We start from the raw sequence: 12,729 nt of genomic DNA, 5'->3' as shown, positions 1-12,729 counted from the left end.
CGCATTGGTTTCCTCTGTCAAGTTACTACCCATGTGTGCAGAAAGACTAACATTTTGTAGAACTTGTAGCCTGCTCAGATAGGAAATCTATCCCACAGATCAAGAGATGGCATTTCCCCTCTCCTGGCCTCCATAATCTACGCAGCTATTGTTCTGGTAGCCAGCAGAGAGAGAGAATGAAAACAATGTTGACATGTTAAAGAGTGAATGTTGTTTTTTTATATCACAGAATGAATTTCTTTCCCATAGACACCCCCCATGGCAGCCCCAGAAGAGGGAAATCAAACGTCCATCACAGAATTCATCCTCCTGGGATTCGGGACCCTTCCTAAACTGCAAATCCTTCGCTTCCTGCTGTTTCTAGTGATCTACATCACAACCATGGCTGGGAACATCCTCATCATGGTGCTAGTTGTGACCGATGAGCACCTTCACACCCCCATCTACTTCTTCCTGGGGAACTTGTCTTGCCTGGAGACCTGCTACGCCTCCACCATCCTGCTCAGGATGCTGGCCAGTCTCCTGACTGGGGACAGAACCATCTCAGTGAGTGGGTGCATCACACAATATTATTTCTTTAGTTCTCTGCTGGCTACAGAATGCCTGCTCCTATCAGTGATGTCTTACGATCGGTATTTAGCCATAGTCAAACCACTTCACTATGCAGCCTGTATGAGTGGCAGATCTTGTCTCCAGCTCGCAGCTGGCTCTTGGGTAGGTGGCTTCGTAGGTAGAGCATATCAGTGTTGTCAATATCACAATTAAATTTCTGTGGTCCTAATGGCATTGATCGTTTCTTTTGTGATTTTATCCCTCTTGTAAAACTCTCCTGCAATGACCATCAGCTGATGGAAATGTTGGCTTTCATGCTCCGCTTGATATTCTCCTTGGTCCCATTCCTACTGACCGTAATGTCCTACATCTGCATCATCGCCACCATTCTGAGAATCCTTCCACCATTGGGAGGCAAAAGGCCTTTTCCACCTGCTCCTCCCACCTCATTGTGGTGTCCATTTATTATGGAACTCTGATAATTGTCTACATGTTCTCCACAGCCCACACGCTGAGGGACTGCAAGAAAGTTCTCTCTGTCGTCTACACGGTCCTGACTCCCTTGATCAATCCCCTCATCTACACCCTGAGTGTTACCAGATTTGCCCTTCACCTTGGGGTATGCTCATTTATTAGGGTTACCTTCCTGGAAGGGGGGGTGTGATTCTAGGGGTGTGATTCTACTAATGTACTGCTTGTGTTACTTGTGTACTTATAGGGCTACAAGCCCCCTCCCAATGGAGTTATCCTGCAGGACCTAAGGTTTTCAGGGCTGGGTTCCTCCAGCACCAGATTCAAATAAACCCCCCACAGATACACACACATATACACAGTTCAGCTCAACTTAGTGCGTCTGAGCAGACCGGGCTTTCAGCACTCTCAGCTGATCCCTTATGTGTCCCTGAACTCAGCAGGCTGGGTGACACCACACTCTCAGTGGCTACCCTTATATGCCCCTGTGCAACACACCAGAATAGAGCAGGCTGGGTCCAAACAGCACCTTTTTGGCTACTCTCCTTAATTGCCCCTTGGATTCAATCAGGCTGGGTCAAACAGCACTTGAGCTGCACCCTCATTTGCCCCTGGACTTCGCAGGCGAGGCAGAGTAGCACTTCCTGGCTGTCCCCTTCATATGCCCCTTTACACCACAATTGTTCTAGCAGTAACCCCCTTGATGAGCAAACTCCATAGGATTTTTGGGCACTCCCGAGATCTTTGGCTTAGGTAAGAGAAGCGTTACTACAGAGCAAGATAGGGACCAAGGACAGAAAGGAAGAAAATAAAGTTTGGAGAGAGAGAGAGAGAAAGTGGCAACCAGCTTGACTATAACAGTTATTTTATTGCTAGGTATATAAAACTTACAATACTAATAGTAATACCATACCAGGAGAGAAAAACAATCAAACACTTACAGTACTACACAATTACAGTTGGGGTATTGGAGAAAGCTAGCCCAGGTTTGATTATAAAAGTAGAAAGTTATACCTGGACTAAAAGAGGGAGAGAGAGAGAGGGAGAGATAAGTTGTGTTGGGGAAAAAGGGGGGGAGGGGTTTGATCTCACCACTCCATGCAGTTCAGAGGTTCCCAGGAAGAGGCTTGTCAGTTCAGGGTCTGGAGGGCTTTGAATCTGGCAGAGCCCCCAACACGATCAGTCAGGAAGAGAAAACAGGTTACAGTGGAACTGATGCAGAGTTTGGATCCAAACATCAGAACAGAGGTTTGAGCTTTGATAGGGGATTTGTAGATGCCAGGTTTGTTTATGGATAAACAATGTCTGGACAAAAGGAGCTGATCATTCCTGGAAGGGCGTCTTTTCTTGAGAGAGGGCTCACAATGCAACCTGGTTTCAGTGTTTTGCATACCAATAACTAGAATGGTCTGATAACTGCGGAGCTGGGTGTGTACAGGTGTGAGTTCAGTTACATGGAGAGCAGAGATTTCCCAAAATGCAGTGCTTCCCTGCTTCAGCAATCCCAGAGTTCAGTGTGTGTTCCATCTTCGATGTAGATGAGGCTTCTGTTCTTCATTCATGTGCTAACTGAGATGCTTATGAGGCATGGGGAGTTGTCTCACCCTTGATGGGAGGGTTCCAACTGTGTCTCTTGTATGAAGCATGGAGAGTTGTCTCGCCTTTGATGGGAGGGTTTCAGTTGTGTCCCCTGCCTTTTCATATTGAAATGCCTTTGGTTTCTGGTTCAAGCAGCCTTTGGTTTCTGGTTCAAGCATGGGCTGGTGGGGGGGTAATTCAGGTGAGCCAGAGAGAGAGAGTTGGGGTTTTGCGCCCTGGTTCCCCAAGAACACAGAGCAACTAGGTAACACTGAGAAACAAAGAGGCGAAGGGGGCCCTGAGGAAAGCTTGCAAGAAATGCATGTTAGGACAATGGTAGCCGACCAGGTGCCTTAGCTTGAAGTAAAACAGATATGCCAGAGGCTGCTTTAGGGCCTGAACTAAAGCGTCACTGGGCTGTGTCATGCTCTTGGAGTCACAGCCAGGGGTGGAAGTGGAGACGGACAGAACTCTTGGAACCTGTGACCCATTCTTGTTAGGGCCTTTATCAGATACCACAGCTGGGTATTACTGGGCAGGTGGGAGATTTGAACTAGTGGCTGCTCAGAGTTCAGCCAATGACGGGGGATTCTGCTCAGTGAGATGGTGCAGGGAAAACAGACTGAGCTGAGCATCCATTCACTGCAGGGTGAGAGATGTAGACACACACACACAAATCTGTGATGCCTACGTTATACAAATATCTGGTGGCAACGTAAGCCTGGCACTCCAACATTAGGAAATTGTGTAACTAATTTTTGTTGCTTGTAATGTGTTTCATTCCCAGGTTTCTTTATAAAGGGACAGGCATCAAAAGGAAACCGTCTAACCTGTGCTGCAGGGCCCAGCACAGGCCTTTCACTGGCCCATTCTCAACAGTGACATAGGGCCAGTTTCTCAAGATACTTGAGTGCCTGGGGTGAGGCTGCAGAGGGCATGGATAGAGGCAGAAACATGGGGCTGTAGCCTTTTCCTGCAAACACTTAGTCACCTACAGAGCCGCAGGCAGCTGAGCAGGGGTTTTGTGAATCCCAGGAGGGCCGGATTCTGGGGTTCAGGTGCCTAAAGGGGAAGCTCTGTAACTCCAGCCCTAGGCCCACATCCTCATCCTCATGTTACAGCTGGGGAAACTAAGGCAGAACGAGGTGCAGTTACCTGCCTGGATTCGCTTAGCGGGTGAGTGGCTGGGACAGGCATGGAAACCAAGCGTCCAGAGTCCTAGTTCAGTGCCCTGTCTGCTCCACCATGTCTACTTGTAGTTGACAATGGCACCTAAGGCTGTTAGGTGCCCAACTCCCAATCACTGGCTGTAGGATTTAGGTGCCTAACATCACCTCTTATGGGAAAACCCAGCCTGTACATTTACAGCCAAAAGAGTATCCTGAGAATTCCCCCCACGCCCAGGGGATGTTTTCCACCAGCTCCTTCTCATGTTTTACCATTATCTAGGAGATGCCAATAACTCTGTGTCTGTTACCAAAAGCCGAGATCAATAAAAACTAAACAAAGCTAAAAATGTCTCTTTCTGTCGTCTTTGCTGTCAGATCTCCCATTGTCTGTACCCTTCGTGTCTGGTGTGAGAAATCAATGTGTAAAGGTTTGTCTACATGCAGACGTTGCACCACTTTAGCTATCCTGGCAATTTGCAATAAAGAGCTGGAAGGAGCTAGAGTAAAAGGAAAGCTCAGGAGGCTGAAGTGAAATTTCATGGTGTGAGTGAAGGAAAACCTTTCGACTGGGTGAATTGCTCCAGCCCGGAAGAGCTCGGGGTAGCCTGCTATGGCAGGAAGGATTCTGCCCAGAGGGTAGTTTGGGGGTGTTGGCAGCTGCAGATAAGACTCCTGGGTTTAGTTCTGAACTTGAAGTTAATGTATGAAACCAATGGGAGGGCTGTTGTGATTTGCACTGGAGAAAGCCTGTGTGGAGTTTATTGGGGAACAAAGAAGGAAAACTGAGGTGCGGGGCCGATTTTTAGGCTACTCTGAGGCCTTCAGGCAGTGCCACGCGGGATCCACTCATCCACAGTGAGCGGATGCAATTATAGTGATGTGAAAGCACTTATATCGATATAGTTCATTCACATACGGGAATGGCAATAAGCCAGACCAATGCTGGAGACCTCCACATTGGGAAACTGTGGCCGCACTAGAGGTTGTACTGACATAACAAAGTCACACCGCTAACCAGAATAGTGATACTGGTGTAAAATCTGGGTGGAGACCTTGCCCAACAAGTGAGCCCCAGTAAAAATACATCAGGACGTTCCTGGCTTTGAAATGAACTCCGATAATCCAAGGGAAGGGGTTTTTGCATTAACATGGAGTGCTGATAATCTGCCGAGTAAAAAAAGGGCTGACTGATGGAAAGAGGCTGGTGTGAATAACCCACAGCTAGACGCTTGGGTGCGTCTACACTGCCGCCGGGGGTATGGTGGATAATGGAGGGTGAAATCTGGTGAAGGCGTGATTAGGGTGTAGAATGGGCACTATGGGGAAGACAAGTTTAATGTGGCCAGGATTTTCTGTGTCTCTTCTAAACATTTCTAGATGGCAGCTGACCACAGGAATGACAAATGGACAATAATAATAATAATGTGCAAGGCCTTGGTGGGAAGAAAGCATTATCTTCCTTCCCCCTTTGGCATGCCTTTACTTCAACAAATATTAGTGTAAAATGTATAGGTTTTAAGGTGATGTGCCTAACCTCTGTATGGTAATCTTGTAAACAACAAACAGGGGCAGGTGTAATTATATTCATTCTGTAGTTGTTAATATTCATTTTATAGGTGTCAATGTTCTTGGATCCTGGTTATTGAGGATGCCTCAGTGTTCCCGGCAGTCTGTTAAACAGTCCTTCGTTTCCATTCACAGCCAGGGTGAAGCTCTGTCTGTTGTAATGTTCCCTTTTCACTTCTACAAGAGGTTTCCGTAGTTTGGGGATGCCTCTGATGGTTTTCCATTGATAGTTTTGAGATGGAGTAAGTCTGAGCAGCCGAGCCTGGTGGCTGATTAGGGAAGGGTGCCAATGCTTGCTTGCTTGAATGGGCCATCATTGAGACACATTACCTCCTGGAGGTCAATTTCTATTCCACGTCCATGAATCAGACTGTCAAGATAAATACATTCTTCCTTAAATATGACCCGTACATACATCTCACGATTATGGGTAAAGCTGCTCACTGTGGGAAGGTGAAACTAATAGAGCTAGCACCTGTGCCCAGACACTCTGACAGAGAGAAAGGACAGAGACATGGCTGGAGCGTACACAGACCATCAGAAGCTTAAGAACTTACAGGCTGGAAGTCAATAACATGGTATAGCAACTCACTTTCTGAGTCTAGGAATGTGAGTATTCCGAGTGTTCTTGGTGCCTGAAATGTTCTTTCTTTCTTTCTTTCCCCAGGCCCACAGTACCAAATGATTAGCACACCAGGCCTACTCCAACTCTTTGTGTCTCATGCCCCCCACCTGTAAAATAGAACTCATGGAAGAAAGGCTCTAGGTATAACCATTATTACATGTGTCAGCTAACAGAGTTAGGTCACTAAGGGTATGTCTAGACTGACGGCTGCAAAGGTCCATTTCTTATGCTGGATGTGTCACCCAAGTCTTTTTCCTCCTCTCCTTGATGGGAGCAGATTTTTTCCTTCTCACTGTCATGGCGTACGATAGCTACGTTGCCATCTGCCAGCTGCTGCACTACGAGAGAGTGATGAACATGGGAGCTTGTGTCCAAATGGCAGCCAGGGCCTGGGCCAGTGGTGTTCTCTATGCTGCCCTGCACACCGGGAACACATTTGCAGTATCCTTCTGCAGAGGCAACAAGGTGGATCAGTTCTTCTGTGACATTCCCCAGCTACTCAAGCTCACCTGCTCTGACTCCAACCTCACTGAAAAGGGGGTCATTCTCTTTAGTGTCGGCTTAGCCTTATGCTGCTTTGTTTTTATAACTGTGTCGTACGTTCAGATCATCAGCACAGTGCTGGGAATCCCCTCTGAGCAGGGCCGGCATAAAGCCTTCTCCACCTGCCTGCCTCACCTCACTGTGCTTTCCTTGCTAGTATTCACTGGCTGCTTTGCCTACCTGAAACCCCTCTCCAGCTCAACGTCATGGCTGGATCTCGTGGTGGCTGTTTTCTATTCCGTGCTGCCTCCAGTGATGAATCCCATCATCTGCAGCATGAGAAACAAAGAAATTAAAGCTTCCCTGTGGAAACTGACAGGATGGAGGTTATCCACTAAAGATTAAAGGTTCATCCTTTCCTTGGACTGTGATTTCATTCTGTGCCTGTATAAACAACGAGAGTCCAGTAGCATCTTAAAGACAAACAAATGTCTATGGGCATAAGCTTTCATGGGCTGCAACCCACTTCATCAGATGCATGTATGTGGACATACACAAGTCCATGGGGCCGGATGCAATGCACCCGAGGGTGCTGAGGGAGTTGGCTGATGTGATTTCAGAGCCACTTGCTATTATCTTTGAAAGCTCGTGGCAATTGGGATAGGTCCCTGATGACTGGAAAAAAGCAAATATAGTGCCCATCTTCAAGAAAGGGAGGAAAGAGGATCCAGGGAACTACAGCCTCACCTCAATCCCTGGAAAAATCATGGAGCAGGTCCTTAAGGAATCCATTTTAAGGCACTTGGAAGAGAGGAAGGCGATCAGGAACAGTCAACATGGATTCACCAAGGGCAAGTCATGCCTGACCAACCTGATTGCTTTCTATGATGAGGTGACTGGCTCTGTGGATGTGGGGAAAGCTGTGGACATGATATACCTTAACTTTAGCAAAGCTTTTGATACTGTCTCACACAGTATTCTTATCATCAAGTTAAAGAAGTATGGGTTGGATGAATGGACTATAAAATGGATAGAGAACTGGCTAGAATATAGGGCTCAATGAGTAGTGATCAATGGCTCCATGTCTAGCTGTCAGCTGGTCACAAGCGGAGTGCCCCAGGGGTTGGTCCTGGGGCCGGTTTTATTCAACATCTTCATTAATGATCTGGAGGATGGGGTAGATTGCACCCTCAGCAAGTTTGCGGATGACACTAAGCTGGGGGAGTGGTAGATACCCTGGAGGGTAGGGATAGGATACAGAGTGACCTAAAAAAACTGGAGGATTGGGCCAAAAGAAATCTGATTTGGTTCAACAAGGACAAGTGCAGAGTCCTGCATTTAGGACGGAAGATCCCATGCACAGCTGCAGACTGGGGACAGACGAGCTAGGCCGCAGTTCTGCAGAAAAGGACCTGGGGGTAACAGTGGATAAGAAGCTGGATATGAGTCAGCAGTGTGCCCTGGTTGTCAAGAAGGCTAATAACATATTGGGCTGCATTAGTAGGAGCATTGCCAGCAGATCACGGGAAGTGATCATTCCCCTCTATTAGGCATTGGTGAGGCCACATTTGGAGTATTGTGTCCAGTTTTGGGCCCCCCAACTACAAAAAGGATGTGGAGAATTTGGAGAGAGTCCAGCGGAGGGCAACAAAAATGATTCGGAGGCTGGAGCACAAGACTTATGAGGAGAGGCTGAGGGAACTGGGCTTGTTTAGTCTGCAGAAGAGAGGAATGAGGGGGGATTTGATAGCAGCCTTTAACTACCTGAAAGGGGGTTCCAAAGAGGATGGGGCTAGGCTGTTATCGGTGGTAGTAGATGACAGAACAAGGAGCAACGGTCTCAAGTTGCAGTGGGGGAGGTCTAGGTTGGATATTAGGAAAAAGTTTTTCACTAAGAGGGTGGTGAAGCTCTGGAATGGGTTACCTAGGGAGGTGGTGGAATCTCCATTTTTAGAGGTTTTTAAGATGCAGGTTGACAAAGCCCTGGCTGGGATTATTTAGCAGAGGTTAGTCCTGCTCTGAGCAGGGGGTTAGACTAGATGACCTTCTGAGGTCCCTTCCAACTCTATGATTCTATGATTCTATGAAATGGAAATCACAGATAGGAGATATATATATATATATATATATATATATATATATATATATATATATATACATCCAAGGGTAAGATACAACAATGGGGAGGGCAAGTGCTAACAATGTCCATTCAGTTAGAATAGATGAGGCCTATTCACAACTATTTATGAGAAGGTGAGAATGTGTGAACAGTGAAAATTACTTCTTGTATTGAGATAACCATTCCAAGTCCCTATTCTGACCCAGTTTGATTGTGTCAAGTTTGCATATGAGTTCCAGCTCTGCAGTTTCTCGCGGAAGTCTGTTTTTGTAGGAGAGTAAAGAGTTAAAAGCTGGACAAGTAGTCAGGCCTAAATTACAGGGAATGGGGTCAAGACAAGGGCAAACTTTGTTTCTGTTAATTGGTGTGAATTTTAGTTAGAGTCTGTTATCTCTCTTCTCCTCCTCCCTTCCTGGCCATCTGTGCAGGGAATGAATCTATTGCTATATCTGTGCAAGGTCTTCTGGTGGGAAAAAGTATTATCTTCTCCACTAGACATATCCTCCCAATTTGAAAAATACTCTTTGAATATGGTCATTCAACCAATCGTGCACCCACTGTGAATCTGGGCATCCCGGTATTCACACCCCACACACTACTGAAATCATATTTGTACAAAATATGCCCTGTGAGGTATCATTTAATAATTGATAACACGCTAGTCAATAATATCATTAAGAAATGCATGTGATAATGCTGCATGTGGAATTATGGATACTCACTGATATTATGCTTTTAAGTCTGACTAAAAGAAGTTTAAAACCGGCATGTCAGGGTGAGTCGATAAACAGGTTTTCTCCAAATAAAGGAAAAAGGTGTGGCCAAATTCAATGAACTATTCATTTGTATCAAAGGTTGCAGGAAGAAATCATTTGCATTGTACCAATCACCAGCAGAGCAGAAGTCAGCACGGATGCTATCCCAGACAGCCAGCAGGGGAAAGGAACTTTATTGGGGGACATGTTTCAGAAGAATTCATTTCTTGAGCAATAAAGAGAGAGAGACAAGGAAAACCAATGCCTTGGAACCTGCAGGGATCCTGGCTGAATGCTAATTAGCCATTGCTGGGAAAGGCATATTGGAGAGGAACCTACCTTGTACAAAGGCTGTAACATATTAAATTCGATCTTAGATATTAGCACATGTATTTTTACTTTTGATTGTACCCCTTTTTGCCTATATTCCTTCTACTTGGTATCACTTAACAAAGTGGTTTGTTTAATAAACTTATTTACTTTTATTACAAACCAATCCAATGCTGTGTATGGAGGGAAGTGTGTCTATACCCCAGTCATAAGGTGTAATGTACTTTAACAGAGGAGAAGCCTCAATGTCTTCTGTCAATGTGATTATTCTGCTCTGTGAGGCCACCTTTGGAGTATTGTGTCCAGTTTTGGGTCCCCCACTACAGGAAGTATGTAGACAAATTGGAGAGAGTCCAGCAGAGGGCAACAAAAATGATTAGAGGGCTGAGACACATGACTTCTGAGGAGAGGCTGAGGGAACTGGGCTTGTTTAGTCTGCAGAAGAGAAGAGTGAGGGGGGATTTTATCGCAGCCTTCAACTACTTGAAGCGGGGTTCCAGGGAGGATGGAGCTAGGCTGTTCTCATGGTGGCAGAAGACAGAACAAAGAGGAAGGGTCTCAGGTTGAAGTGAGGGAGGTCTAGGTTGGATATTAGGAAAATGTTTTTCAAGTGGTGAAGGAGGAGGGTGATGAAGGAGGGTGGTGAAGCACTGGAATGGGTTCTCTGGGGAGGTGGTGGAATCTCCATCCTTAGAGATTTTTAAGGGGTGGCTTGACAAAGCCCTGACTGGGATGATTTAGTCAGGGTTGGTCCTGCTTTGAGCAGGGGGTTGGACTAGATGACCTCCTTGGGTCCCTTACAACCCTCATTTTCTATGATTCTATGAAATTAGGTTGGTTTGGTGGTATTTACTCTTGACAAATCCATGCTTATCATTCCTTCTAACCAGTGCTTAATTTGTGCCGGGCTTGCTGGACCTTAGCCCCGGCATCTCGTGCATTACAAATTAATCACTGCTTAGTACCCTATTACTCTCTAGATGCTTACAAATTAATTGTTTAGTAATTTGTTCGAGTATCTTTCCAGGTATTGAAGTTGCTCTATAATTTGCCGCATCCTCTTTGCTCCCCTTTTGTTACACAGGTACTGTGTTAACCTAGCTCCAGTCCAATAATTAAGTCAAATATGTTAATTCTTAGACTCATAGGGATTGGAATAGCTGATGTCAAAGTCCCAGTTCTGACACGTTTTTATAAATCAATGGTTTCACACAAGGGAGGATATATTCTGCAATTGTCCAACTTGGCTGAGTAGCTGTGCTTTGTGTTGCAACTGAAAGGAAAAGTTGGTTACTTTGGCTGCTACTCTTGAAAATATTCCTTCTAAAAGAGCAGCTCAGATTGTATTAGGCATTTGTTTCACGTGGATTACAAGAGCCTGATCTTCTTACAGTGAAGTCAAAGGCACCTTTGCCATCAGAGTCAATCTGTCTAGGATGAGATTTTCAATAGAACTTTAGTGAATTAAGCACCCAAATATTATAGAAAGTCAATGGGAATTGGGTGGTTGTTTTTGAAAATCACTCACAAGAGACTTTTTGTATCCCTTGTAAGGATAGCATTTGAGCACTTCCAAAATATTTTAAAATATTAATGAATTTATTATCTGACCGGGAAATAACGTTAACTTCATTTTCAGAAAGGGGAACTGAGAGGCAGAAATAGCAAAGGTGAAAATTTTCGCAAAAGCTCAAGGGATGGATCCCAAATTTTTAAAGATATTTATGATCAATTTAGTGTATTTCAGTATTTAAGATAAAAGGTATTCATCAGAATGGCGCCTTCTGACCTTGAAATCAATTAGATTTTGGTACCTAGGTGCTTTTGAAAATTGTACTAGGCCCATAAACACTTCTATAAATCTCGTCTGAGGTGATCAAATCCTACTGACATTGAATGTGAGTTGAGCACACAATACTCTTTGGCTGCTTTGGAAATCCCAGCCCAAGAGACTGAGCCAATGCCTCACAGAGAGTCTGTGGCAGAGCTGGACAATAACATTGATCTGCCAAGCCCACAGACCAGGGTATTTTCCCCATCACCATCCTTTTTCTTTTCACTAAGCCCTTCATTTACATCTTCTTCATTTGCCCTTTCTTTAATCTGTATCTCACTCCTTTTCCCAAGGGATTAACATCCATGGAGCCAGTGAGATTGGGGAACCGTACAGCAGTCACGGAATTCATCTTGCTGGGTTTTGGAAATGGTCCAGCTCCTCAGATGATCCCCTTTGTGATATTCCTGGTGATTTACATAGTAACTATGATGGGGAACATCGTCCTGGTCCTCCTCATTAGAACCAACTCTCACTTCCACACCCCATGTACTTCTTCCTCATGAACCTCTAGCTCTTAGATCTCTGCTACTCCTTCACCTTTGCTCCAAGAGCCATGGTGAGCTTCCTAGCAGGGAATAAAGCCATTTCCTACAACAGGTGTGCCACCCAATTCTTCTTCATTCTTTTCCTCACCTCCGAAGGGTTCCTCCTGGCAGCGATGGCCTATGATCGCTACACCGCCATCTGCAACCCGCTCCGGTATCCTGTCACCATGTCCAAGTGGGTTTGCGTACAGCTGGTGGCAGGGTCGTAAATCTACGGCTGTGTGAATTCCATGGTGCAAACAGTCTTCACCTTTACCCTGAACTATTGTGGCTCTAATGAGATTGATCATTTCTTCTGTGATGGCCCTCCCCTGATTAGTCTCTCCTGCAGTGACACGTACGTTAATAATCTTGTGATGTTTACCCTATGCGGACTCATCATAGCGATACTGCCCTGATTGTGCTCATCTCCTACTTTTATATCCTCTCCACTATCCTCAGGATTCGCTCTGCCCAGGACAGACACAGAGCCTTCTCCACCTGCACCTCCCACATGGTGGCTGTGACTTTATTTTATGGGACCATTGCTTTCATGTATGCCCAGCCCACATGGCTATCTTCTCTATACCAAAGAAAAGTGGTGTCTGTGTTTTATACCCTTTTCATCCCATGTTGAATCCCTTCATCTATAGTCTTAGGAACAAGGACGTGAAAGAACCTTTCAGAAGGACACTGGGCAAGAAATGTTTGAAAAAATGA

The 12,729-nt window shown here is 45.5% G+C and overlaps 1 protein-coding gene and 1 pseudogene across 1 annotated transcript; both read left to right on the top strand.

Annotated features, from left to right (window-relative positions):
- The first annotated feature begins 258 nt into the window (after positions 1-258).
- Positions 259-6,849, top strand: LOC137164874 (olfactory receptor 14A16-like). The gene is made up of 2 exons (XM_067565933.1): positions 259-632; positions 6,273-6,849. The coding sequence occupies exons 1-2, from the start codon at positions 259-261 to the stop codon at positions 6,847-6,849; spliced, it is 951 nt and encodes a 316-aa protein (XP_067422034.1).
- Positions 6,850-11,787: 4,938 nt separating this feature from the next.
- On the top strand, positions 11,788-12,729 carry LOC137164652 (olfactory receptor 9S13-like; annotated as a pseudogene).

The sequence above is a fragment of the Emydura macquarii genome, unplaced genomic scaffold, assembly GCF_026122565.2.
Source record: "Emydura macquarii macquarii isolate MOO-44397 ecotype Brisbane River unplaced genomic scaffold, CSIRO-AGI_Emac_v2 contig_30, whole genome shotgun sequence".
In the NCBI taxonomy this organism is placed as follows: Eukaryota; Metazoa; Chordata; order Testudines; family Chelidae; genus Emydura; species Emydura macquarii.
This window is presented reverse-complemented; position numbering and strand designations above follow the sequence as displayed.

Bases quoted from the DNA above. Each gene is read 5' to 3' on its own strand.
- LOC137164874 (XM_067565933.1), top strand. From the start codon at position 259: ATGGCAGCCCCAGAAGAGGGAAATCAAACGTCCATCACAGAATTCATC. The intron at 633-6,272 runs GTATTTAGCCAT...GGCGTACGATAG, and splicing joins TCAGTGATGTCTTACGATCG to CTACGTTGCCATCTGCCAGC.